The sequence below is a fragment of the Acanthochromis polyacanthus genome, chromosome 9, assembly GCF_021347895.1.
Source record: "Acanthochromis polyacanthus isolate Apoly-LR-REF ecotype Palm Island chromosome 9, KAUST_Apoly_ChrSc, whole genome shotgun sequence".
Classification (NCBI taxonomy): Eukaryota; Metazoa; Chordata; class Actinopteri; family Pomacentridae; genus Acanthochromis; species Acanthochromis polyacanthus.
In genome coordinates this window covers 32,131,591-32,159,456 of record NC_067121.1, presented here as the reverse complement: position 1 = coordinate 32,159,456, position 27,866 = coordinate 32,131,591, and the positions used below count along the sequence as shown (strand labels likewise).

Genomic DNA, 27,866 nt, shown 5'->3' with positions numbered 1-27,866 from the left:
CGAAGACTGTTGACAAAATCTGACATTATGAGGAAGAAGTTTATTGAGGAGCGATACAGAGACACAGAAAATAACAACTGATGCATTTCCCCAATTAATTATTATGCCTTCTGCTAATCAATGCCATCTCACTACAACTGGAACCATTTTGTTGTTGGTCTTCGGCGGATTTTTTTATTTTATTTTATTTTTTTCAGCTTAACAATTTTCCTTCTACATTTAGCTTTGGCAATACAGAATTGTAATTCATGCCGGTAAGGCAGTCTAAATCGGAGAAGAAGAGAGCATTAAGTGAATAGAGACACAGAGAACGATTAAAGCGCTAGGATCCTTGATGAGGTCTTTATAGTCCACAGGTACAGTATCTCCTTATCATTACCTATATACATCAGAACACAGTTTAGGCCCACATACACAATAACAAACTGACAGAGAAGCACTTGAACAATGACAATAGAAACCTTAAGCTCTGATGCAAACGCTGACTGACCGGCTTCAGTGTTGGTGAGGAGAGGAAAGAAGAGGCTAGAAGAGGGTGAAAGGAAGAGTTTGTGATATGCATGGAGGTGCATGAGTCAAACCTGAGAAAAAGGCTAAATGGAGATAAGTTCATTGTTTCAAGGAGGAACTAGTGTTTGGGCACAAGAAGTTGTCCCTTTTTTTTTCTTGAGTCCCATCCATCTCCCTAGCTAGCATCTGAATCAGAGCTTAAGGCTGCGAGGGTCACAATTTGACCATTGGTACAGCACAGGTGGACACCTATGACAAGGTTAAATGCATTATTGAGGCTGTTTTCCATATAGAGAATACTGAAGGTGCTCCTCAGCCTTGCTATGTGTGTATGGCTGCTACTACAACACAGGAACAACTCACAAAAGTCCAACATTGAATTTTTACCCCCGAGGGTTTTATGATTCATCATTAACAGCTTTGACCATGAAAACAAATAGAACTGAAACGCCAACAAACGTGCAGACAGACGGCACATGCACACGTGTCCTCACATACCCACACGCACACACACATACACGGTATTACTCGCACACCAAAAAACGCATATTCACGCACATACACTAAGATACAACTTCTGTTCCTAAGAGAACATCAAGCTGATAATTAACACTGAGGGCGTGGAGGGCCATATACAATAAATTAATACAATACTAAATCAAACTCGGCCTACATATAGGCAAATTAGTCCCTCCCCCTTATACATACACACAAATCACACACGCATACACTCTACATACACGCACTCCCATGCAATAAAAGCAGCTTATGTGCCATGCTGCATTTTGGAATGAGTAGGGCAGTACGACTGCTGAGCGTATTTTCATGTAGAAGCAGCAAGTGGGGTCGGTGGCTGACTTGGCGGAGGGATTTGTGAAGAGGAGGGGGGGTAAAGAGGCTCCAGGGACTGATACTGGGTAGTGGACCTGCTAAGCAAACCTGGACCACAGGCAAGCAACAAGCGCACATACACATACACCACAAGACAAGTACCATACTGTACATAGATATATGGACATCGTCACCTGGCGAGAAGTTGAGGGTCAAAGGGGTCAAAGACTTCAGTGTCTGCACTAAAGGAGAGACCAGGACAGCAGAGCCATGGCTAAGAGAGGAGGGGATGGAGTGGATGAAGGGAGGAGATAAGGGAGCGAGGAGGAACCCCTTTAGATGATTATGGTGGGACTTGTCTTGTTGGAGATGGCGGGGGCCGCCGACTGAGGAAATAAGTAAATAATGATGTGATGTAGAGGTGTCACAGAGAAGGAAGGGTAAATAAAAGGAGATAATAGAAAAAAAGATTAGAAAAGAGATTAATTGTTTTGTGTTTACACAGCAATAAAAGATGTTTGTCTTATGAATAAGACACAGAAAAATGGAATATTATTGTTTGAAATAACTATCCACACATTATACTGGGCGTTAAATCTCCTCTATGGCTCACATACAGCAACCAAAAATAGCATCACCATTGAGATTTTGAAAATTTGGGCATTTTGGGAAATATGCTCATTTGCTTTCTTGTTTAAAGTTAGATGAGTAGATTAATGCTATGTTCAAGTCCTTCCATCTATCTAATAGCTACACTCCTGTGAAGGGGGGCTGGAGTCTGGTACACCACAGGGTAAACACAAACCATACACTCTCACACCCACTGACAGTTTAGATTATCCAATTAGCGTACCACGCAATGTCTTTGGATGACGGGGGGAAGTTAGAGCAGCTGTAAAACATGAAAACTCCTCACAGAAAGCAGGTTTGAACCCAGAACCTTCTTCCTGTGAGGTGCTGGCTACCATTCTGCCTTTAAGTACATGTCTGTACACCAAATGTCAAGCTACCACTAGCAGCTAGTTAGCTTAGCACAAAGACTGGAAAACAAAAAACAACTAGTCTGGTTCTGCTCATTACTCCAATATAATAGCACAGCAAAGCATTTTTAAATGCAGGCTTTTGTACAGATTAGACACAGTTTGTTAATCAATAAGCTTTACAGGTTCTTAAAGGCAAATCTTGTTGTCTTGAAAACAAGTGAGGCTAGCTTTTTACAGCCTTTTGCTACACTAAGGAGGCAGCTGATGGTAATTTCATATTTACAGTAAAGCACAAACATAACCGTTGTGTCAGTCTTCCCATCTCAGTGAGAAAATCAATAAGCACTTTCCCCAAAATGTGATTTTTTTATGAGTAAAAAACTTTTTTCTTTAAATAATTGGTTTTGTCTTTCATTTTCCTACACATGTATTCAATTTTTAGTCCAACTAAACTAACTAAATACATACAAAAGTTAATAAACTCTGTAGCTAACAGGGATCCTGTGCTAACATTAGATGGCATCTACTGCTGAATGTTGTTGTGTGACTTTCTATAGAAGCCACAGTTGTAGAGTAGATTTAATGTAATGACTAGAAAGCATTAACGCTAATCTAACGGCGGATAGGAAGCAGTTGTTGAGAGCAGCTGAGGCTTAAGCTGATCAGAAGGAGCTCAATGGTTTATACTGTTAGCAGAGTTCTTTGTTTTTTAGTTTTTCAATAAATAATGGGACATTCTCAATTATAGATGTACAATATACACTGTGTATATACTTTGGATAAATAACCTAGTGAATAAGTGAGTAAGTCTTGAAATGTAATAATTTGTACTTGCTTCCATATTTGAGTCAGAAAAAGTAATTCACGGATTCAATGAGAAATTGCGTTTTGAAAACATCAAAAGAGCAGTGAAGGTGAAGGCTGCACTCACCTGGGGATGCTAGGAGGGGCCCTGTTGGGGCGGCTGGGAGCCTGAGGGCTGTCAGCACTGTTATTGAAGGGCCCCAGGGGTCCTGGGCGGTTTGGAGGTGGTGGGGCCCCTCGGGGAGCCGGGCGCTGGCCTGAAGACATCCTCCTGGGAGCAGTGGGGCTGGGTGGAGGAGACCTGGAGGAGGAAGGATATGGTAACAGAGAAATGCTTGGAGAAGAAAGAACTCAGCTAAAAATTGTATTTTCAAATTACAGTACCATCATTTGGTTTCATTTCAAATAGTCACAGTCAGCATTGGGTGTAATTGATTTAATTCACCTTCGACCACCACTGGATCCTCCCACCCAGGAGGTGTCCACAGGTGGAGGCAGGGGGACGGTGATAGTGGAGGTGGAGATGTCACCGATGATGGCCAGCGCCTCCTTGAGGGCCTGGTGGGTCCTCAGCACCTCGTCCCTCCTCTGGGCCTGCTCCTGGGATTCATCCATCAGGGCGTTCTGGTCACCTGCAGAGTAGAGCTGGGCCAACAGCTCTGCGTTGATGAAGTCCTTCACCTGGTGGCAGGAAGAGGTAGTGGAGGAAGTTGAATCAAGAATGCGAACATGAAGTAAGCGCAGGTTGTCTGCAGCTCATTTTTTCACAAAAGCATTGTCAACCTTATTTATTAATTTTTATTGTCTTTGGAACACTGTCCAAATATAGTTATGTTGTTGTCTAACCTCAACATAATGACAATAAAGCTACTGCTACTTGTCACTATTATTAGTTGTAATCTCTCTGTCTTCACAGCCCATGTAAATGAACATTTAAGTGATTTGTTTCTTACATTGTTGATCATCAGATGCATGATGGTCTTGGGCATGAGATCCCGGATGCACTTGTTGACAATAGCCATGTAAGAGTCCACCAGGTTACGGATAGTTTCCACTTTACGCTCCAGTTGAGGGTCCATGGAGAAGTTATCTGAGGTGGTGGTGGTCTCACTCTCAACCTGCAGAGACAGAAGAGTAAAATCTTTTGCAAAGGAAAGGAGACTATGTGAAAGACAGTGCTTACATGCTGCTATGAAGTGAAAATCTTAATTTCAGATAACTTGGTGCAAAATGCAGAACATTTTTCCGTTTTTGCCTTGTTATATATGAATAAATTAAAATAAAGAATAATTTAAAAATTATCACTATCAGGCATTAACAATAAACTGTGTAATTCAGATAAAGATCAATTATACTAATATCGAAAGAGCTTATGAAAATAAATTTCTAAGTGTGGTACTGGATCACAAACTTAGTTGGAAACCTACAGAAGAGCAAAGCTGAAAAAAACTGTCTCTTTACTACGACGGACGAGACACATTTTGAATTTAAGAGGCTCTTTTACAGTGGGTACGGAAAGTATTCAGACCCCTTGAAACTTTTCACTCTCCGTGTCATTGTAGCCATTTGCCAAAATCAAAAAAGTTCATTTTATTTCTCATTAATGTACACTCAGCACCCCATCTTGACAGAAAAAAAACAGAAATGTAGAAATTTTTGCAAATTTATTAAAAAAGACAAACTGAAATATCACATGGTCAGAAGTATTCAGACCCTTTGCAGCGACATTCATATTTAACGCACATGCTGTCCATTTCTTCTGATCCTCCTCGAGATGGTTCTGCTTCTTTATTGGAGTCCAGCTGTGTTTAATTAAACTGATTGGACTTGATTAGGAAAGGCACACACCTGTCTATATAAGACCTTACAGCTCACAGTGCATGTCAGAGCAAATGAGAATCATGAGGTGGAAGGAACTGCCCAAGGAGCTCAGAGACAGAATTGTGGCAAGGCACTGATCTGGCCAAGGTGAAAAAAGAATTCCTGCAGCACTCAAGGTTCCTAAGAGCACAATGGACTCCATAATCCTCAAATGGAAGAAGTTTGGGACGACCACAACTCTTCCTAGACCTGGCCGTCCAGTCAAACTGAGCAATGGTGGGAGAAGAGCCTTGGTGAGAGAGGTAAAGAAGAACCCAAAGATCACTGTGGCTGAGCTCCAGAGATGCAGTCGGGAGATAGGAGGAAGTTCCACAAAGTCAACTATCACTGCAGCCCTCCACCAGTCGGGGCTTTATGGCAGAGTGGGCCGACAGAAGCCTCTCCTCAGTGCAAGACACATGAAAGCCCGCATAGAGTTTGCCAAAAAACACATGAAGGACTCCCAGACTATGAGAAATAAGATTCTCTGGTCTGATGAGACCAGGATTGAACTTTTTGGTGTTAATTCTAAGCGGTATGTGTGGAGAAAAGCAGGCACTGCTCATCACCTGCCCAATACAATCCCTACAGTGAAACATGGTGGTGGGAGCATCATGTTGTGGGGGTGTTTTTCAGCTGCAGGGACAGGACGACTGGTTGCAATTGAAGGAAGGATGAATGCAGCCAAGTACAGAGATATCCTGGAGGAAAACCTCTTCCAGAGCGCTCAGGACCTCAGACTGGGACCAAGGTTCACCTTTCAACAGGACAATGACCCTAAGCACACAGCTAAAGTAACAAAGGAGTGGCTTCAGAACAACTCTGTGACCGTTCTTGACTGGCCCAGCCAGAGTCCTGACCTAAACCCAATTGAGCATCTCCGGAGAGACCTCAAAATGTCTGTCCACCAACGTTCACCATCCAACCTGACAGAACTGGAGAGGATCTGCAAGGAAGAATGGCAGAGGATCCCCAAATCCAGGTGTGAAAAACTTGTTGCTTCATTCCCAAGAAGACTTATGGCAGTACTAGCTGAAAAGGGTGCTTCTACTCAGTACCGAGCACAGGGTCTGAATACTTCTGACCATGTGATATTTCATCCATCCATCCATTCTCTATACACCGCTTTATCCTCACGGGAGGTGCTGGAGCCTATCCCAGCTGACAGGTCGCCAGTCTGTCGCAGGGCTACATATACAGACGAACAATCACTCTCACATTCACACCTACAGGCAATTTAAAGTAACCAATTAACCTCAGCATATTTTTAGACTATGGGAGGAAGCCGGAGTACCTGGAGAAAACCCACGCATGCACAGGGAGAACATGCAAACTCCAGGCCCACCCCAGAATTTGAACCGGGATCTTCTTGCTGCAAGGCGAAAGTGCTAACCACTAGTCCACTGTGCAGCCCCTGTGATATTTCAGTTTTTCTTTTTTAATAAATTTGCAAAAAATTCTACATTTCTGTCTTTTTCTGTCAAGATGGGGCGCTGAGTGTACATTAATGAGAAATAAAATGAACTTTTTTGATTTTGGCAAATGGCTGCAATGACACAGAGAGTGAAAAATTTCAAGGGGTCTGAATACTTTCCGTACCCACTGTACATTGTATTGCTCACCGTTTTTAACATAGTTAACCTACTGTGCAGAATTGTGAGTTAAAACATTCAATAAATATGAAGGATAGTACATAATGTGAGCACACTAATACATTGTTTTCCAAAGCAAATACTTTGAAATGTCTTGATTTCATAATAAATAAGAGCAAATCAAATGAAAATGAAAATTAACAAGCCAGGGCTATTAGTGATGAGGGCAGACGGAACAGAGCACCAAAATTAACGAATAAATGAATCAATTAGACTGTATTTGTTTAGCACTTTTCATACAAATAGAATGCAACGAAAAGTGTTTTACAGAACAGAAAGCAAGCAACAGTAAAAACACAAACCCTCATAAACATAATGTTATAAATGAAGGACTCCATAAAAACAGAGACCGAGGAGCTGAGGAATCATTATAGTACATAGTTGCAACGAAGACACAGCAGAGGAATTACAAGTCAACATTAAGATTAGCAAAACAAGACAGCAGTAGGAAAACATAAATTAGTCTGCTAACCGTAACGGTCTTCTCAGGATAGACCCCAGCACGGAGGAGGGAAGACTTCCAGCTGTCCACGTCATCCTGAGAGTCGCAGGCCAACTCCAGAGTGCGATTGTCCTTATACACATTCCTGAACACCACAAGACGGGAGAGCATAATGTAAGTGAGTGGAAATCACAGCAGACCTCACAATTCACACAAACATCTGTTGAATGCACTGAGCACTAAAGTGTTCGAATTCAATCAGAGCAATTTACGAATACTTATTTAGCAATGTTCCTTATTGTTCCTAAAATTGCCCAACAAAACAGATAAAGCTCAGCCATCTGGAAGTATTGACGGTCTATTAGCATATGTGCCTTTTTCCAAGTGGGATGCTTTGTTGTTTAACAATTTATGAGTTTCTTGCCAAGAAGACCTGGAAACTGGATTAAGAAAATGAACTGCTCTTTCTACAGGACACGCTGCAACAATCAGCCAAAGCTCAGGCATGATGATGTACATTTTTACACAGATTCACTGTGGTTTGGATCAGTTACAGTCCTGCAATCAGCTGCTTGTTTTCCTCTATATGATTGAGTTTCAGACTGACTCTCGCACAATGTCTAACTCGCAAAAACACATTTATTCGCAAAATTTTGTGGCTAGAACCTCTTCAGGCAAACAGTTTATGTCAAAGAGAGGCCATCCTATATTCAGGAATGCCTGCAAGTCTACATCTAATCACATTCCCACACGGTATAGGAAGGCACGAATACTAAACATTACTTTATCGTCACGCTTTAAATGAGAAAAATACTATTAAGTGAATTCCTAAAGGACCAAACTGCATTCCCCAAAAATATACACGTCTCCTAATCTTGCAGGTTGCATTTGTAGATGAACCTGTGAGCCTTTCATTTCAATGTTGAGTGGAAAAGAGCATCGATAAATAAATCAAATTCTCCAAAACAAACACAACGAGGTCTCATTAAACTCGAATCTGCAAGACACTACATTCTTACGCTGAAAAACAACAATCAATTTACAGGACTGTTTGCATGAAATTCAGCGTGTTTCTATGAAAAGATGCTCTGGAACTGCAGAGGAAGCAAGATCAAGGCCTCAAAAAATCCTTCTCCTCAGTTCTCTGTCTTTTTATCATCGGCTCATTAGGATCTCAGTTTTTCTCCCTCTAATATTTCACTGTAAGATGTTTGGCATTATGACATTTGATTTTGCATTTTGTGCAAACTACAAATGACACACTTCATAAACTGAGCTGCACATCTAGTGGAAATACTTCCCGGCTCTATCAGTGCATGCAGTCTATGCATGCACACATACTGTACATAACACATAATCCAAAACACATTTCAGCCTCTGCACAAAGGCCTGCGTCTGCTGCATGTGTTTGCTCTCAGAAGTCTTTGTTTATGCAGCCAGTTGCAGATCAAAACATGACAAAGGCTAAAGAAAAGTTGCTTTTTGAAAGCCTTGCAGCTGACCTCGACTCTGTGTTGAAGATGCAGAATATGTGCTTGCTGGACATGAAACTTTTCTCCACATCGCGGACCTTCAGGTTGTCCAGGGGCAGCATGTACTTCTTCTCTTTCTCCTGTGAATGGGAGAAGCAGAAAGTATGGATCACGATCACTTTCACAGCTAAGAACAAAAAACCTGTCACTGCTATTTTCATGATTTCTCATTCAAACAAATGCAATATATGAAAGGTGAAATCAGGTTTTTATAGACGGAGAGGAGAAAGAGGGGCTGAGGAGAAAAGAGTAGGGGGTGACAGGAGGGAGGAGGAATGGCGGAGAAATAAGAGTGGGAGGTAAAAGGGGGGAGTGGGTGAAGAAGGAGAAGCAGAAACAGAGAAAGAAAACGGGAGAAGGAGCGCACATGTGGAAGTCATTACAGTGTGGGTCAAGACACAGTCGTTCTTCACGGTGCGTTTTTGCCGAGGAGAGCTGGAAGCTAAAGGCTGAGGAAACTCTGGTAAAGACACGGGGAAACGTTGATATATATAAGAGCTGTGGAGGTCCTGATAATGCACCGCTCAGACACAGTGTTGATGTGACTGAGGCCGAGGCTCTAACAGATTCAACGAGAAGCTGTGACAGATCCTTAGGTTGCTCTTCATTTTACACTTCATCCCGGCCTCCATCTTTCTTAACGCTGTCTTTTTTTTTCTTTTATCCCTCCCCCTCAATATTTTTTCAATATTTTTTCTTTCCATTCCAGAGGGGCCCACTTCCTGCCTGATTTTTTTTTTTTCTTTTTTGAAGGAGGGAGAGAGAGCGAGAGAGATTAAATGACAGCCTGGCGTTAAAACTCAACATCTGGTAGTGCTTAGCAGCACACAGAGAGGCAGGGAAGGAGGGAGAAGTTAAAGAGACGGTGGCTGAAGGAGGAGGAGAGACCAGGCAGAAGAAACACCAAAGTGGATTTGCAAAAGATTTGCAGAAGAAAGCCCACATCTGGCGCGACGGTCTGGAAAGTGATGGTAGATGGTCGCAGGTAAGAATGAAAGCAGACAAGGAGAGAAGAAGAAGAGAAGACAAGAAAACTCTGCAGATCCTTCTGAGTTGTATTCCCCAAGGGGTCACTGCGGCCCATATATGGTCACACGGGTCCCCTCCCTCTTCCTCTCTCTTTCTCACTCCCTCTCCCCCCCCCCTCCGTCTCTCTCTTTCCCTCTTTTTTGTAATATCCCCTCCCTGAACGTGCAGCCAGTCTGTCCCAGTCGTCTGAGCGAATATGCCACGTCAAGGCTGGATACTCTTCATGGCCGGCGTGACCAAGACGGACCGCGAGGGGACCCAGAGCTCAGACGCCCACCAAAACAAACAAACAGGCCAAGAGATGTGCGACGACGGCCGAGAGGGGGAAAGCGGCGAACTCGGATGAGAGAGCGAATCGCGCTTTTGCGGGGCTTTTTCGTTAGACGGGATCCTTGCTGCCAAAATGGAGAGGGGCGAAAGGGAGGGCACAGACGACAGAGCCACGAGCATCTGGAATGGCAGAAAACAGCACACAAGGCCTGGCTCTTAACTCCGGCTCCGTCCACCCAGTGTTCAGACTACCTGTTCATTGTCATACTGGTGTACAGTAGTCTGCACATTGGTTAGACTGGGCATGGACCCTCTTCTGTCAGTCTGTCTCTCTCTGTCTCTCTATTGCCATTTCAGGTCTCCAATTTATTTTGCATCTGTTGCTTCCTCCTCACCCCTTTTTAATCTATTTATAATCTGTATTTGATCTGTATCCATCTGTATTTTGTCCTACGTGCACTCTAACACTCACCACTTCCTTTTCATTTCTTTTTTTTCTTTTTTTTTTTGGAATAAACGTGTTTCACCAATTTTCAACACTAACTGCAGATTTGACAAGTTGCTGTGAAGAACCGGGGCGTCAAAATCTAAAACTTTCAAGCCAGAGCGATAAAAGCTTTAAAGCTCTAACTCACAAAACTAGCGAGCTCAACATAATTTATGGCATGAATGAGTAAGTGTGCAGACTGCTAGCCTGGTGCTCTGATGAAGATGTGGTCCACTGGAAGGGAGGGGGGGAGGAGCAGCAAATGTGGCTGCAAAGCATCAAACAGAGGCCAGAGGAACGAAGAGGCCAATCAATCAAGTGGAGTTTGAAAATACAGTCAGACACCTCGAGTGAAGCTATTTCTGTGGGTGGTCAGAATGTTAAGTAAAGTAGGCGATGGGAAGGCACAAAACAATGATGTATACTAGAGTGCTATGGTGTCAAATGACTGTGGAAAGCTGGAAGTATTTGTAGATAAATATATCAGCAAAATCCTCAGAGCACAGAGAATGTATGCACACAAATGATAATTCACATTTTACCATTCAGTTAAATGAGTGATTATTTGAGATCTTGTGTTCATTTGTGACAAAAGTATGAAGTCACAGGTTGGATGTGCAGCTTTTTAGTGGAATATTGCAGATTTAAAACAGCGACCCGGTGTCATGAAGGGATAGCTACTTAGGAAGTTGAAGGTCAGAAGCAGAAGGGAGGGGGTTGAGTTGGGGTATTGATATTTAATAGAGGGGTTTCTCCCCACTGAAACACTGCAGGCTGATGTTTGGATAAAAAAGCTCACGATTTCCCTGCCAAGAATGCGAGCAGTTCCAAAGTAACTGCCAGCCACATTAACAGAGAGAGAGAGGGAGGTGGGCGAGCGAACGTGTGCATGTGCATCCACGCGTGTGCACGTGCATGTGACTATAGAAAGTTCACGGAGTGTAAAACAGAAATACACAAGGCGAAGCCAGCGGAGTCTATAATTTCCTACATTACCACACTAACGTCTCAAATGACAATCTGTAAGACCCAAAGCTGTGCAGCCCCACGTTGCTGTCTGAGGGCTCAGCGCGCTCTCATATATTTTGGGTGTCTGCGAGTGAACATTTCGGTTGGGATTGGGACTGTTCCAAATTTGCAAAGTAAGACGTGAATGCCTGAAGTCCCAGTGGAAGAAGGTGGAGAGAAGGGAAACAGAGAAAAGAGGGAAGACTCCAAGACAAAAGAGAAAATGAATGGAAAGAACGAGTGAATGACAGAACCGTTGCCAAGTTCTTCACACGTGTGATTCATGCAGTAAAACGCTCCATCGTGGTGATGATGAACTCCTCAACAATGTCTAAATGCTCAAAAATAGCAAAGATGAGCTGACACACACTAAACTGGAACCACAAGTAGAAATCTGTTTGATAAGTAAGGCTCGTCTCTTTTTGCTCTTTTCTGAGTATCTCTCTTGGAACTGTACCACGGGAAGAGACTAAACAAGGTCCAATAAACAAACAGCAGAGCAGCAACAACACCGACTGGCTGAAGGAGTTGCAGTGTGTCTGCCTATCTACACTTGCTGTGCAGAATATCCTCCAACCTGTACAGCAGGCACAGACAGGCAGATAGACATCAGCCCGCCAAGAAAAAGCCAGCAGGACGGACCAAATGCTGCATCCTGGCGATGCAGGCTAATGGTGTTCCTAATTACAAAACCAGTATGCTGTTGTTGGTCTGTCTTTGATATCAGTGAATTACTGAAAGCTGAAATAAAAGCAATAAAATTCCACTTTAAAAAGTGATCCGAGTCATTTATTCACCAGTGCTGTGTATAAAATTGTTTGCTGGTTCCATTTTGCACAACGTTAGGCTGATATAAATGGTTGATTTTCAAAAAAAATCTACATTTATAAAGAAAAATCCAAAAGATATAGGAAGAGAGGAACAAAGAACATTCATCCTCAGCACTTTCAGGCTAACATCTGAAACATGAATCAAACTGTGTGAAAAAGAAAATCAGATTAAATCCTCACAGAAATATGTGACACTTTGTCTGCTGCTAAAGTCACTTACGTTTTTGCTAAAAACAGCTGCCCGCTGTGGCCAAAAAGCAATACGAAGATAGCAGTGAGAATGAATTAAACTAGTAAATTATAGGTCATACAGGCCACAGTGACAGAAAAGATGCTGAAACTCACTTCTGCCTGATTTCATCACTACAAGGGGCCCCTCATATTACAGAGAGTCATTTAATCGACAACCGATAAATCAAATGACTCTATCGGTAGAATAAAAAATGTTGATTGAAGCAGCTCTGAACTCACCTCGTCATCCTTGAACCAGGAGAGGCTCTCTGCAGTCAACACAAACCAGTACTCCTTGGCTCCTCCCTTCATAATACTGATGTTGTTAATGGTCAGCCAGCCTTTGCGGATGACCTACGGGGACGGAAAGGTCAGAAAGTTAAAGAAAGATGCATTGCCTAAAAGCAACTTTAAAAAAAAAATCTGAACTATGTTTGCAAAAAGAGAAAAAGAAGAGTTCAGAATCTGCAGAGTCGAACAAAAAGCGACTCATCCGCCACTAAAACAACAAATCCATCAGGGTTAAAACTAGTCCAGGTGCGGTAAACCATCAAAGCATGAATCGAGATGAGATGTGTGTGAAGGTCGGGTTAGGTGTGTCATCGTGTCTGTGACTCATCCAGAGCCGAGCATGTGACCGTGTGTCAGTGCGGTTTCATTCAGGGAACTGTGTTCACAAAGCAGAGCCCCGTGTTAGCTTGTTAAGTGACCACTGTGTTTAGTGCTTCGAGAACACAACAAAACTTGTGTGCACGTTCGGTGTGCGGTGTATTAACCCCATAAGCCCTGCACATACAGGCCCGTGGGCGCAGTGCCAAGTGATTATTAGGTTAGATTACTGTCAGTCGTGCGCCGCCCAAGACTCACTAAGGAGGTTACCCAAATCATTACAAAGCCTTTCTGTTACAGGGAGGGCTGTTGTGTGGCTGAAGCGGTCAGAAAATACTCAAGGAAATTGAATTTTTTACACCTTTAAACTTAGAGGTGATGCTGTAGCTGCAAAACCAAATGAAATTTTCAGTGTTATAGCTGGGAACCCCTTGTAGTCTGCAGGCCTTGGTGGGTGGAGGCAGTGTTAGAGAGTAAACAGTTAGAGAGTAAGCTCTTACAATCAGGCCTGATGCGGGAGGAGAGGAGGCCTGCAACAGGAAGGAATGTGGGGGTTTTAGACACCCAGTGGCACTAAAAAAATGGCAACTTTTCTAGTGCAACATGTTGTAAAGAAAAAGCCTCTGCCCAACAGTAGCCTACAGAGCCAATGAGCATTCTTGACCTGTCTTAGTGGAAAATGAGAAAATGACAGTTGTTTTTTTTGTTTTGTTTTTTTAATGAGGCAGTGCTGGAGAGCACCACACAATGGGCAGAGTTGTTACTGCAGGCACAAATGACATTGCAAACCATAACCCACAATGAGCGATACTCACCAACAGACACCCATAAGAGGGCAGCTCAGATTCTCACTAAGGGATGGGGATGAAATGCAAAGTGGCACCTTGATGACACAGGAAGGGGTTCAAACAAAAGGGAAATGTCTCAACAACAACAACAACACCAGTGATGATGGCGGCAAAAAGTAATAGAACCCAATGTGAGTCTTTAACTGAGCTTAAAACCAAAGAAGCAAACTGTTCACAGCAGGTGTCCAATTAAATCATAATACAGCATGCATCACTAAAAGAGAAATGAATCATAACAGAATCTAAAGAAAAAAATGGCAGAGTAAAATGCATATTACTAATTCTGTGCAATGCAAAAGCTCCAGTGAAACAGAGTGTTTTGCATCAGATCTTTGTATTCTCTCTGCCATCTTGCTGCTGTGTGGGTGCGCATTACTCTCTTGACCTTGTGCGTCACTGTTTGTATGTAACACACGACATGATAAATGCTCACCTGGTTTCCGGCTGAACTCTGGCTCTTATTAGTCTGACTGCTCCTCTGCTGCGCACTGCGGCGGAGAAACAACAAAACAGACGTGGTTGGAAAACGGCAGAGAAAAGGGTCAACAAAGAGGACACAAACATGACAGGAGCAAAGAAAAAACAAAACACATTCTCAGAATTTGTTTTTACTGGACTGACGTGTTCAACAATACTAAAGGATTTATCATGGTGGAGCAAAGCTAAGAGGCTGAATCTTTACTTAGCAAAGCCAATGAAATCTTCGTGGTTGGTGTTGATGTAAGAGAGCTGGATGTCAATCAACAGCAGAACCTGAAACACACAAAACATCCATCATTATGACATGCTGGGAAAAACACACTGTAAGAAAAAACACACTGAAAATGACGGAAAGTGGTGAAAATAACAGCAAGTGGGTGTAAAATATTGATATATTTGACTGATTTAAATACAGTAAAACAGAATAATTTTGTGGTCACCACGGTAACAGAATGAATTGCTATTCCTAAAACACTGTTAAATGTTAATATTAACATAATAAAAAATATAATAAAATATAATAAATAAAATAATCAATATTATATATTATCTTATTATTGTATCTATTGGTTATTTCTTATCCTAAATACAGAGAAAAAATGTAAAATGCAAGCCTAACCGAAGTTCGGGTCATAAGAAATTAAAGACAGTTTTTGTCTGTTTTTTTTTTTTTTTACAGTCAACATGTAAATTAACACATTTTGTTCTGGGACTTCACTAGATATTTTATGTAATTTAACAAAGCAGGAAAAATCTGTAAAATAACAGTTAAAATAATTATTTATAATTTTTAATTCTAAAAACAACAACATTTTTTTGCTAATTTTAAAACCAATATAAATAGTGGCATTGTCTGCTCAAATAGTGAATTTAAAAAGTCTGCATTTAAATGTTAAATATGAAAGGATTAATTACCATTTGTAAAAATATAGATTAATAGAAGTTTGGGCTGTTTTTTTTAACAGTTATTATCTATCCTCTGTAGGGGGGGGGCTGGAGTCTAGCCTAGCTGACAGAATAATCTGTAAAATAACAAACATTTTTTAAGTAATGGTAAGTTATGTTTCATAAGTGTTTAACGTTTCATAAAAGTTAAGAATACGAAGCCCGGGGAGACTATTGGGGTTTTTAGGGCACAGAGTAAATGAACAAAAGAAACCTAAAATGACCAAATCAACAAGTATCTTTTCAGACGTTCAGCAAGAAAGGCGGATTTTCAATACTATCTAACTACCTCTACAAATGTGTTAATTGGTGTATGGTATGTACATTCATAGTAATGTAAATCTGCTGGCTGCTGCTGTCGGTTTTGGATGCACAGATGAGAATACTTGCCACAGGATTTTCCTTATGAATAAATGTGTATTACCTGGTCCTTGGCCCGACTCTCTCGATCTCGAATGTGAGCGGTAACAATTCTCTCTGTCTCCTCACGCAGCATGGGGTAGCACTCCAGCTGGAAACACGTCACAAAGATTATCACTTCATGCACATATTCAGTAACAAATAACCCAACAGAAAAGTGACGTTTTCTACGTGTCCCGTCATTTTCTCAACTTGAAATAATGCGCCGGTGTATTGTGGCAGGACGAGGAAGCACGTGATCCGGAGCGTTACCTTGTTGGAGCATTGACGCACGGTGTTGATCAGCTCCTGGATGACCATGTCCACACATTTGACACAGGGCCCCTTCAGCTTTACAATCTGCTTCTTCACGATGGCCTCAAACGCCATGTCTGGGGTGAAAAGTCCAGTCCTGGATCCCACAAAAAAAACACAAGAAAAGAAATGATGAGAAGTGAAAAATGTTTACTTTAATACATGGTAAAATTAGATGCACTTTGTTGTTGTAGTAGTAGTGCTGGTTTTGGTTCCGTTTTTAACCCTGCTTTTGATTTGTGTTGCAACCACAGATTCGGCATGTGGTCGCAACGACAAAAAGGGATCATTCCTAAAACTTTTACTATTGTGTCATTGCAGAACTGCTTTTGTTTTTTTGGAAGGAATTCAAGCTAAAAATTCTGTGTTTCTTTAAATGCCAGATTCTCTCCAGCTTGGGTGGCAATTTTTTTGGTCGCGGTGGCTAACCGCTGCTGAATCAATATAGAAACTCAGAGAGAGAGCCTGGATTGAAGAAAAAATAAAAGCAAAAAAGAGAACATGCTCCACCCTTGTACATAAATTCTCATCCAAACCCTGTATTTCCGGGCTGGTGGCAAACCAAACGCATGTATTTTTATTTTGTTATTCTGTTGGCATGATATTCATCATAACAATTTTAATATCTCTTCTGTACACAGGCAGTAATTTTGTTTTTAAATTTGAGAAAAAAATGTGGCATAATTGTGCATTTGTTTGTTTAACAGATTGTGGGAAAAAATGAGTTTAAATAGAGAGCCATTTTAGACAAAACTCCCACCTGATACCATGGATGTTCTTGATGGCATAACTGATCTCACGGCGCATTTCCTTCTCATCACACTCCATCTGTACGACAAAACCAAGGTGGAAACAGTTTTAATAACCTTTGATAACTGTGCAGCTATTTAGGGATAATTCAAAAGAAAGGCACAATAGAGAGAATATAAAAGGCAATTATAGCGTGAAGGAGAGGTTCAGAGGAAATAAGACAAATGACAAAAAAAACAAAGGGAAAAAAAGTTTGGTGTTTGTCTTTCAAACTTTTCTTGACAAAGAAAACATTTTCTTACAATGAGAAGGAAAAAAAATCTGCTCTCTAAGCAGCTTTCTTTGTTTTCAGGGATCAGGAAGTAATTTAGGGACAAAGCTACAACTGAGGACAGTGTCTTAATGTCCTCTGTTATTTTTAAGGAAAATTGCACATGATCGGATTCAAGCAGAGACTCAAATATACAGAGTATACAATAAAACAATTGCACGAATAACGTATGAAAAAAATCCAGATTACTTTCTGTAAATAGTCACAATTTCCTGATTCACTTTTGGGTCATTTTAAAGTCCATGTGCGATTCTTGATAAAGCCCATAAAAAGTTTGTGGATTAAAATTTCTTACAAAATGTTTTTCTTGATGAAAATGAACCCTGTCTGCCTTAAAATTGCTGATATAAGTGTGCACTGTTGCTTTGTCCACAATGTACAGATCCTCCTCTGCCAGTTGCTGCAGCTCAAGCACACCAGCTCACTTACAATTTATGTCAATGCTCCACTACTCTATCACAAGCTGAAATATTGGAGTGAGTTAGCCATACATGTCTAAACCAAAAGTATTTTCTGAAGAGGAATAATGACACAGAAAGCTCCACTATATACGCTGACAGGATTGGTTCTTTACGTTTGTAGCGCCCAAAGTCTGAATCTGTGTTTCTGAGACTGTCATCAGTATACTGCATTTTGACTGTGTAAATGCTCAGCCATGGCACTGACTGCTTATTTCACTCATATGTCTTCTAGCACATAAAAAACACCATATGGACATGTTAACAAGGTAAAATTTGATTTTAACTATCAGGGGTCTATATCTGCATTTGAAACAGGTCATATAATTGCACCCAGTTGTGTTTTTCTGCACTGCCATCTTATCTTATGTGCAGTTTCACCTTGACCAGTTCAAAAGGAAAGCGCTCATGGAAGATACGGTTGATTTTCGCTCCACCAGACAGCTCCACCGTGTCCACCTGATCCCCCGAACCTTCAATCCTCTTGTCAAAGTCCACAGAAAACTGCTGCACCATCCTGCAACGCAAAATAACAAATAAATGGTGTATAAATACAACACCAACAACAATTTCTGACATCTAAAATATAAGCTAATGAAAAGAGAATGGAGGCAGATTGAGCTTTTGTTTATTCAACAAAATCTAGTGTAAATGTTTTTGCTGTGAGAAAAATTGGGTACTGACTGCAGCAGCTGCTTGGTTTTGCGAGACGGGTCATCAGGTCGGTATCCCCGGTATTCCTCTGCCTCCTTGTCCAGAGCCAACAGCTGGGACTGCAGCTTGCTGCGGAAAGCTGGCAGGGTGTCCCGGATGTGGTTGGTCAGTTGCTATGGAGACACAAAACCGGCAAAATGGAACAAATTAAAATCACACGGGACCATTGATAAGCAGATTACATCACTGCCCTTTGGGACATACAGGACCCTTCAGCAATCAGGACTGTATATTTCAATGTAATCAAACGCTCGCACTGTGTATTAACAGAGCAGAGAAAGAGCGGAAAGCCCGCCTGAGTGGATTTATGAATTATTAGAAGCTCAACTTGAAAGAGTGAGAGCGCTTTCCTCCCACTGACAGTTTCATATCACCCACACTGATGTGCTGTACAATAGAAGAAAAAAAAGTAGGCCGCCCTCTTATTAATTATGTAAAGTGCTCTGTTGGAAAGCACTGTGAGTAAATCTGTGATCACCTGGTTGAGCACTTTCTGCAGGCGAGGGGTGCCCATTTTATCAGCCAGGTGCCTGTATGCCGGGTGGGACAAGAAGAACTTCCTCTCAGCCTCTAAAGCTGCCTTGATGTCTTTCTTTCCATCAATGTCCTTCTGACTGCGATTCACCACTCCAATGTAGCCTGGGAGTGAACAAACAAGGATGCAAATTAAGACAAATAATGAACCCTGGAAAGACACAAGTAGCAAGGAATGGAGGTGAAAGAAGGTAAAACGAGGGCAGAGGATTTTAATACTGAGAGAAGGAACACAGGAGGAACATTTGACAATTAAATAATCAAAGAAAATCCGCTCACTAGTCCAGCCAAGTCAGATTAATTGTCATTGCACGCAAATGCAGGTTTGCAGAGAGAAAAAAAAGCAACAAAAGCTTTAAGGAGTACTGAAATCTAATAAAAATAGACTGTAAATTTACAGAATATTACCACACACTTGATTATAAAGCCATTTAATGACAGTGTAAACTGATAAGTAAGTAAGCTTATTTATATAACACCTTTCACTGATAAAAAAAAAAATCATAAAGTGCTTTACAATAAAATAAAAATACAGTAAAATAAACCCCCATGATATTTAGCCACAATGCTCATAAAATCACACATATAAAATCACATGTAAAATCACACACATAAAAGCCCTCGTTTAACTAAAAGTCTGCTTGTATAACGATAAATGATAAATAAATAAATGATAAAACTTTAAATACTTCAAATTGCAAAAAAAAAGCCACAATAATGCTAGCTTAAATGACGCAATTGCAAATTATTAGCAAGCTAGCTAGTTTTATCAGTTACTTCCGTTAGCTAGGTTATGCACCAGAATTTACTATTTTTAATTTCAATCCTTAATAACGACTAGCTAGTTTTGACTCTGAATTTATAAAATTGGTGCATCAAAGCTCATACAGAATATATTTAAAACTAACTAGAAGACAGAAAATAACTGTGAGAACTAGGCATATCTGGTGTACAAAAATCTACAATTAAACCACCAAGTCAAAATTTACATTTACATTTTATGGTGCAACAGTATCTTTTTTTTTAGTATTTCTACTGATACAGTGTGGTTTGAGCATTAACATGAATTTTGCTCAATTAAGTTGGGAGAAGTTTGAATTCATAAACATCTAAATGTGAAACTAAATTAAAACACACCTCTTCGAAGTGGCAGCAGTTTGTTCTCCAGCACATCTCGGGCGTCTGTGCCTTCATCCATCAAATCCAGTTTGGTGATCACTCCAATAGTCCTCAGACCTGAAAGAGGGCATCAGAAACTCACAGAATGAGGAAGGATGTAGCAAAGATTCGGAGGCACTATTTTGTGTCATATTTTTGGGTCATTTTTTAAGCACAAAATCTTAAAAATCTGCTTCTTTGATATGAGTATTTTCTGCATTTATTACAGAATTAGACAGTCCTCATAGTGAGCATATGGCAAAAACACCTACAGAGACTTCCACACATCTGCTGCTCATGATAATTTACCAAATATTTATTACTTATTCTTTGTTATACGACATAGTTTCACTGGGGCTTTGGGTCTTAATCAAGCTTTGCATACAGCTCTTCCTCCTATTTCTTACTGTCTTCTTTTTTACTCTCATACAAATACTACATCTTTTCTCTTTCTTTTCCCTCCTGCTTTGCTTCACTTTCCTCTACTTGCCTAATAGCATTAATCCATCCCACAAGGTCACTGTGTCCATGTCCTCTCTCTCCTTCCTTTTTCTAGCTAATTCACTCTCTTCCTCCTCTCCTGTCTGAAGGTCAAAATCGTGCCTTTTAAATTAAGCTGTTTTCGTTCTCCTTTCTTACCCTTCGTCATCATCCCACTCAGTTTTTTCTGAGCCTCTCCTCTTTTGTGTTTCTATATTTCCACTCATCTCTTCAAGATTTCTTTTTATCTGTCCTTTCCTTATTTATCATTTGATTCGAGTCCTCCTCATCTTCCATTTTCCTCCTCTCTCTGCCCCTCGCTTCTAATAATAAAGTGACACTTGATCGATCCCTGCAGGGAAATTCTGATTCCACATTCAGAGAGGTCAAAGCACAAGGTCAGACACAGCACCATCCAGCCAGCTGACAGAGATTCAATGTCTGGTTGGCCCAAAAACCAACTTTGTTTGGCCTAATATACTTCAGTTCTTCTTTCTACGTCCTTGCAGCCTTCTTTACGCCCAATAACCCCTTCTTATTCTCCCAAGCCCTTGTCTTACCCTGGGGATCCACGTCCTTTGAAAGTTTCAGAGCATCAGAGTTGGCCAGGTCACTGTTGGCCGGAGTGACGGCCAGAATCAAGCAGCTCTCTCTGGTGATGAACTGCATGATCATGTCCCTGATCTGCTGCTCGATGTCTGCAGGCTGGTCCCCGACTGGCACCTTAGTGATCCCCGGAAGGTCGATGAGCGTCAGGTTCAACACTGCAAGAAGAGGAGAATGCAACATAAGAACCGGGATTTCTGACATTTCTATGATCTGTTGCAATCGTCATTTTAATCACATTAATTTGGCTTTTATACTTTCCCGCAGCAACAACACTTAGAGTAAAAAAAGAACATTGCATGAAAACATTTTCACCGTATTTCTCAATCTGTTCAGAAATTACTAGAAATGCAGGTAGGGCCCATATACCAAATATAAATCTGCAAGTTATCGCTAACAGCTATATAAAGGGATTCAGGAAATAAGATTGAGTTGAATTTGTAATTTTATTACTGAGCATGTGATCTCAGTCCTTAAAAACCATTAGCTAGTTTTGACTATGAATTTATCATGAGTTGCATCAATAAAGCTCAATGTCATTGAGTTAGCTAGTCAATGTGGCATCATGTAAACATCCAAATATAACAGCTTTCTGGGGTTAAGCTGCATAATTAACCTAGATAACGGTCAGTCCACTGCAAATGGTCTCTGACTGGCACCTCAGTAAGCCCAGCAGCAGAACTATTTGTACTTTCATTGCTAAACACGTGATCTCATTCCTTTAGAACTTCCAGCTACTTTTGATCATGAATTTATAGCTAGTTAGCTAGTCATTGTAGTATTATATTAGCATTCAAATATGGTTTAGGGTATGGGGTAGGGTACATAATACTTAGATAACTGTCAGTCCTTTGCAAATGTAGATATTACTGTTAAGAAAGACAAGGAAATATGTTATTATACTAACCAAATCAATGCATTTGGCCTAGCATTATTGCAATAATGTTTTGCAGTTTTTGATTTATTCAAAGTTTTACCAGTTTATGCTATTATTAAATAGCATTTCTTGAGTCAGGTCAGATAAATTAGCCACATTACTCTGCAGTTTTTCTTCTGTTAATTAACCCCAACTGTTACGGTATTTTATTAGCAAGCTAGCTAGTTTTATGCGTTAGCTAGGCCACACAACAGTTAGCTGTTAGCTGGTGTAAGCATTTTATAAAAACCTAATCTTTATGTTTAAAAAAAAAGCTTATGTGACAATGTATTTTAATAATTTGGTGCATAAATCTCCACTTCATTGACATTTATAGACGTCAGGCTACATTAGAGCTGAGTATTAACAACTGTCAAGAGCACAGCTTCTTGAAATGTTTTAGGAGCCATAGACATCTAATTATGCAAACTGTATATCCACCATACTGTATATTTTATGTCACTGGGACACAACTTTAATATGCAAAACTAAATCAGAATAAAAACGTCACTTTACAATGACATATTTAGGGTCTTGTCATTAATTGTCAATAAGCCAGTCATCTGTATCTAAGCATTTCAAGATATGCAGACCATGCTTTCAGTTTTAAACCAGACAATTGAAAAGAATTAATATATAAGCTCATTCACACTATCAGTTTCATTCTAATGAAGCCTGCCAAGTGACGGAGGATCACAGATGGCGGGAAGCTGAATTAATTAGTCCATTATTTCACATCGCTTTCATTTCAAGGCCCTGGTTTTGGAAAATAGCATTCACTCTTACTGTGTAAACAATCTAAGGACATCAGCAGAGCTTATTTGAATATGTTGTATATCAACTGAGAGCATTTTAATTATCCGTTTAGCGGCCTCATTTTCACATCACTTCGATTCACTCAAATGTTATCATTTCACAAACTAAACCATCTTCTTTGTTTGTAATAACCCAGGACTCTTATTCATACAAGGAATGAGACTACGATGACTCACAGCTTGTTACAGTCTAATTAGATTCAGAAGTGTTACTGCATAGTTTAACTTGACAGTGAAATGAACAAGTTATTCCTTTCGCACCGTGAGGGGAGTAAACCCGCAGGTTTATGGGGACAGGAGAAATGCCTTTGTTGGCCCCCGTGACACGATCCGTCTCGGCCTCGATCTCCTGGCGAACCTCATCGAAGTCTGTGAATTTTTTCCCTTTGCAGTGGAGAAATTCAGCCCATTCTGAGAGGAAGAAAATGAAAAGCAGAGATTACTAATGGCTGTGCTGCGTGTGTCTGAGAGGAAAATAATGCCAGTGTGAGAGGGAATAAAAGCCAAGGGGGGGGCAGTACCATTTAAAAAGGAAAAGAGGGAGGACTGCATTTGTGTATTTGACTGAGTATTTTTGTGCAAATGTGTGCATGCTAGCATGTGTGGGTGTGCAAATATGCGTGCACCCACCTGCAGTAGCGCTGATAAGCTGCAGAACCAGGGGCCTGCGGGTGACAATACCAGATCCACGGGGCAGAAAGTCCCTGAGGACAGACAGCCAATCAAACTTCATTACGTCAAACCACAGCGAAGGTAAACATTTATCAAAGAGCGGCTATAGATAGCATAATGATAACCTCATCTTGAGGTTTCTTCCTTTGATGTCTTGAAGGGCAAATTTCTTATAATTATACCCTTTATAATGGCATGTCAGCTACTGTGGAGCCTTCAGTGTCATTCATGTACTGCAGTGTGGAAAACAAGCCGAACAGGGGCCATTTTGAAACACAGTAACTGGTGTGCTTTTCAGCTGCTGCAACTGCAACCGAGTGCAGAACAATCTGACCTGATAAACAGCAGGTTAGAATGAAGAGCTGCTTCGCTGACAGGGAGCATTCTCATTTTAAAAAAAGATGACTTCAACATTTCCTGGAGGTTCCCACACACAGACTGAATGTGTGTGTGCTCAGTAAGCATGCAACACACCTGAAATCCTAGCTCTTATGTTCAAGGTCAGTTCCAAGGAACCTTTTTAACACATATCGACCCTCGGAAAGCTCTCAAGTGGGACAAGTTTTTTAAAAATTGCCTACTACTTGTCCATTCAGCGCTGTTCATGGACAGTGTTAGACAGACGGACCATTACTCAGCATCACGACTCTCAATGAGGACTGGAACAGGACTAAATCAATGCATCCATCTGGAACTGTACACATGCATGGACATGCAATATCTGGCTACACTGGAGACAATCAAGCTAATTGGTTGTAACTGTGTGTCTGGATGGTTAAAGAGGTCCTCCAGTCAGTTAGAGGGGCGCTTCAATGAATTTGAAAAAGTGACACAGAAATTGGTCAAAATCAGCTCAGATATACTGACAGGTTCTACACTGGATTTTACAGTTCACCTAATGAATCTTTTATTTGACCCTCACTGCTTGTTAAATAATCTAATCTAAAACTCCATATTCCATCATATGATGCATGTTTTCAAATACTTGGGGTCTAAAGCCTAACTTCAGTAACTCTGAAGGAATCCCTCCGGTGCCACAGAAGACATTATGGCCTATTGCTCATTTCAATCAGTCATCAATTTATAGAGTTAATTTTCCAGCAAATTGTGAGATTAAGTGATTAGCGCTTCCCTTTATTACTAGAACACTGAGGGACATTATGATTAGCCATCCATTTAAAGCTCCTCAATCTCTTTGAAATGCACAAGCCATATGGAAACCATGGAGACATCCAGTGTAACTGTGTGAGAATAGAAAGGTTCATACAGACACATACAGTGGTAGCTAGTGGGCAGAAAGAATAAATGTCAGGGTGGAATCTAGATGGTAGGGCTGCATGATATTGGAAGAAACTGACATTGTGATGCTTGGTTTATCTGCAATATGAGCAAATGCAGGAACTGTCAGCAAATGACTTCAATGCCTCCAGGATAACTACAGGGGTATCATCTGCGCTGTAAATTTGAAATACATTTTTAAAAAGGCTTTAAAAAACAGTTTGGAACCTTTCTCACGTAGTATAACACTAGCAAAGGCATCCAAAATAGTGTTGTTGCTTTGGATAGCATTCAGACTTAGCTTTGCACCTGTCAAAATAAGCCTCGTGGAACTGATTAAAACAGTCACACAAATTAGCAGTGTGGCACCGTATAATGGCAAAAACTGCTGTTGACATAGTACCTGTTTGTGGTAAACATAATCCTTTCTGTAACTGTGATATTTCCATCCAACTGGCATTTCTTTTTTGCAACCACGTGATCCTTTTCATTATTTTCTCCTGGTCCTCGCTCATTTTGCTGTGCACATGTGGAGCCTACATGTCAGCAAACTTTGTCTTGTATATAAAGTTAAAAAGAATCAATAAAATAAAAAAACAAATCAGTGCATCAAAGAGCTATATATTTGAGTGGATGGTGTTTTATCAGTTAAGGGAAATTAGATCAAAATCAGCTCAGATATGTAACAGCTATGTGAAATTTTGAGTATGAGATTTTTGCATTTTACAGCAAAAAAGTGTAGCATGATGCATTTGAGGGACTTGGACTTTTTTCGCATTACACTTAAAGTAATGTGACTATTGTGCATGCCCACATTGTAATATCAATGCTGAAGTGATAAATTGTGCAGCCCTACTAGATGCACTTCTTGTTTTTGGGTCCTTGTCTGGCAGCAAAAACCAGCTCAAATGCAGCTGCTCATAAGTGAGCCTATTTGTTTTAAATTCCAGGGCGACATCATGAATATTCATGTGTGTTTTCAGGAGTGGGAGCTGCTGCGTGTACAGTAGGATGGTGTCTTTAAAACGGCTGCAATCTGCATTTCACACGGCGCAGAACATGACACCATCCTTATGTGGTTGACAGATATTTCTAGGACTGTACAGTCAGTGCTCATTGGGCCGAAATCCCCAAAGGTGCTGCTGTAACCCAAATAAAGCTCCCCTCCTCTACTGGTGGCCACAAAACTGTGTTGTGTGTGTGTGTTTTTGAAAGAAAAACTGGAGCATGGAACAAGGTGATGGTGAGCTGTGACTTAGAGCAGGGGATGGTTTGAACTCTCACACAAGAGAGCTTGGCCCCATAGGCCTCTTATGTCATCCTCAAGGTTAAAAAGGAGAAGGGATTATCCTATTTCTAGTGGTCAGTTTTTACCTGCCCACGAAGTTCTCTAGCACAGAGCTCTTCCCTGCGCTCTGGCCGCCGACCACCGCGATCTGCGGCAGGTCGAGGTTGCAGGCCTGGCCGATGGAGCTGAAGGCATCCTGCAGCTTGTTGACCAGCGGGATCAGCTCCTCCATGCCACGGTTTCCCATGGTGCCTTTAGACGGAGGGACTCAGCGAATAGAGAGAGAGAGAGAGAGAGACAGACAGAGAGAGAGAGAGAGAGAGAGAGAGAGAGAGAGAGAGAGAGAGAGAGAGAGAGAGAGAGAGAGAGAGAGAGAGAGTAGAAGGGGGTGGGGTGAGGGAGAGAGAGAGGGGGGGACGTGGGGCTGCTATATTAGTCCAGGACTACCGCGGTGCTTGTTGATGTAGTGAAGTCATCTAGGCGCGCATTGCCCCCGAGCCAAGCGAGGGTCGGAGCGACTGTGGCAGCAGAGGAGAGAGAGGGGAGAGAAGGGAGAGAAGGAGGAGAGAGACCAAGAGGGAGACAGAGGAGAGAGAGTGAGAGAGAGAGGTGCAGAAATGGGAGATATGAACAGACAGGGACAGACAATTGCGCAGTTGCTTACATCCGCCACCATAACCTCCATTTCCGTCTATCTCTGTGACACAAAACCACACACACACACACACACACACACACACACACACACACACACACACACACACACACACACACACACACACGAAGCCTTCACTTTCAAGGGCATTTGAATCTCCACAAGGCTCCACATCGTCACATTGCACAAACCCGTGCGCGCAAAGGCTCTACAAAATGCGCGTAATGAATGCAACAACAAAAGCATCGTCCTCTGCATGCATAATACCCCACTAGAAAACAGCACCCAGCGATATATATATATATATATAAATGACACCCCGGTGACAGGTCGGTGTGTTGCTGTGCGCCTACCCCGCCACAGGAATCTGTTTTCTCAGTTGTCCGACGGTCCCGGTCGCTGTCCAGTGCTGAAACGACGCGCAGATCAGGCAGCAAAGACGAGACCCCGGACGATTATACAAGCACCACCTGCCAACGGCGGCGCACCGGCTTCACTCCACGAAAACAGCCCCCGCGCATCAACAGCGTCCGCCTGTGGGGCTTCGTTACGGTCGGTTGAATGTCAGAGATTCGCCTTTGACAGATTAACCATATTTTTTTCTTTACCCCCTCTCTCTTCCTCTCTCTCCGCTTTTTCCGCGGTGTAATTGCGAAGCTGCGCCTCGCTGCCACAACAGCATATCGACGCGCCGGAGGACCAATGAGAGCGGCGGGATCGGGGAAGGAGGACGAGGAGCGCGGCGCCCGATTGGCTGAGCAGGTACAGGTTAGGCCTACCTGCGCCCGCCCCCTGTTTACATCCGTGCCATTTCTGCCGTCGTGAGTCATGCGGCACGGCTGCGCATCGCTGCAACAGAAGAAGAGAGGTGGATGCGCTCCTTCTGATCCCCGCAGTAGGAGCACACGAACCAGCTGTCGTAAATTTCAAACGCTATCATTTTCATACGTGGTACAGGACGCATTGTATGTCGCCTTGAGCTCTGCGCATATGAAAACGTAAAGCTTCTTCGTCCTGTCTGGCATTGACATCCTCGCCCTATAGGGTTTGCATTGAGTGGACACAAAAGTGTGATGCCTGGGCCCAGATTGTCACTGCAGGCCAAGGCTGGTGGAGGCGGTCATGCGTAAAAGGACGCTGCCATTC

At 41.7% G+C, this 27,866-nt stretch overlaps 1 protein-coding gene across 1 annotated transcript; it reads right to left on the bottom strand.

Moving 5' to 3' along the window:
- Positions 1-20: 20 nt before the first annotated feature.
- Positions 21-27,405, bottom strand: dnm3b (dynamin 3b). Its single transcript, XM_022193495.2, has 21 exons — positions 27,074-27,405; positions 26,152-26,583; positions 23,458-23,531; positions 23,089-23,238; positions 21,051-21,254; positions 19,990-20,088; positions 18,797-18,957; positions 18,289-18,431; positions 17,986-18,121; positions 16,826-16,893; positions 16,024-16,162; positions 15,776-15,862; positions 14,609-14,679; positions 14,360-14,414; positions 12,710-12,823; positions 8,585-8,694; positions 7,113-7,227; positions 4,082-4,246; positions 3,574-3,809; positions 3,256-3,429; positions 21-1,727 (listed from the first exon to the last, which is right to left on the bottom strand). The coding sequence occupies exons 2-21, from the start codon at positions 26,310-26,312 to the stop codon at positions 1,685-1,687; spliced, it is 2,505 nt and encodes an 834-aa protein (XP_022049187.1). The 5' UTR covers positions 26,313-26,583; positions 27,074-27,405; the 3' UTR covers positions 21-1,684.
- Positions 27,406-27,866: the final 461 nt, after the last annotated feature.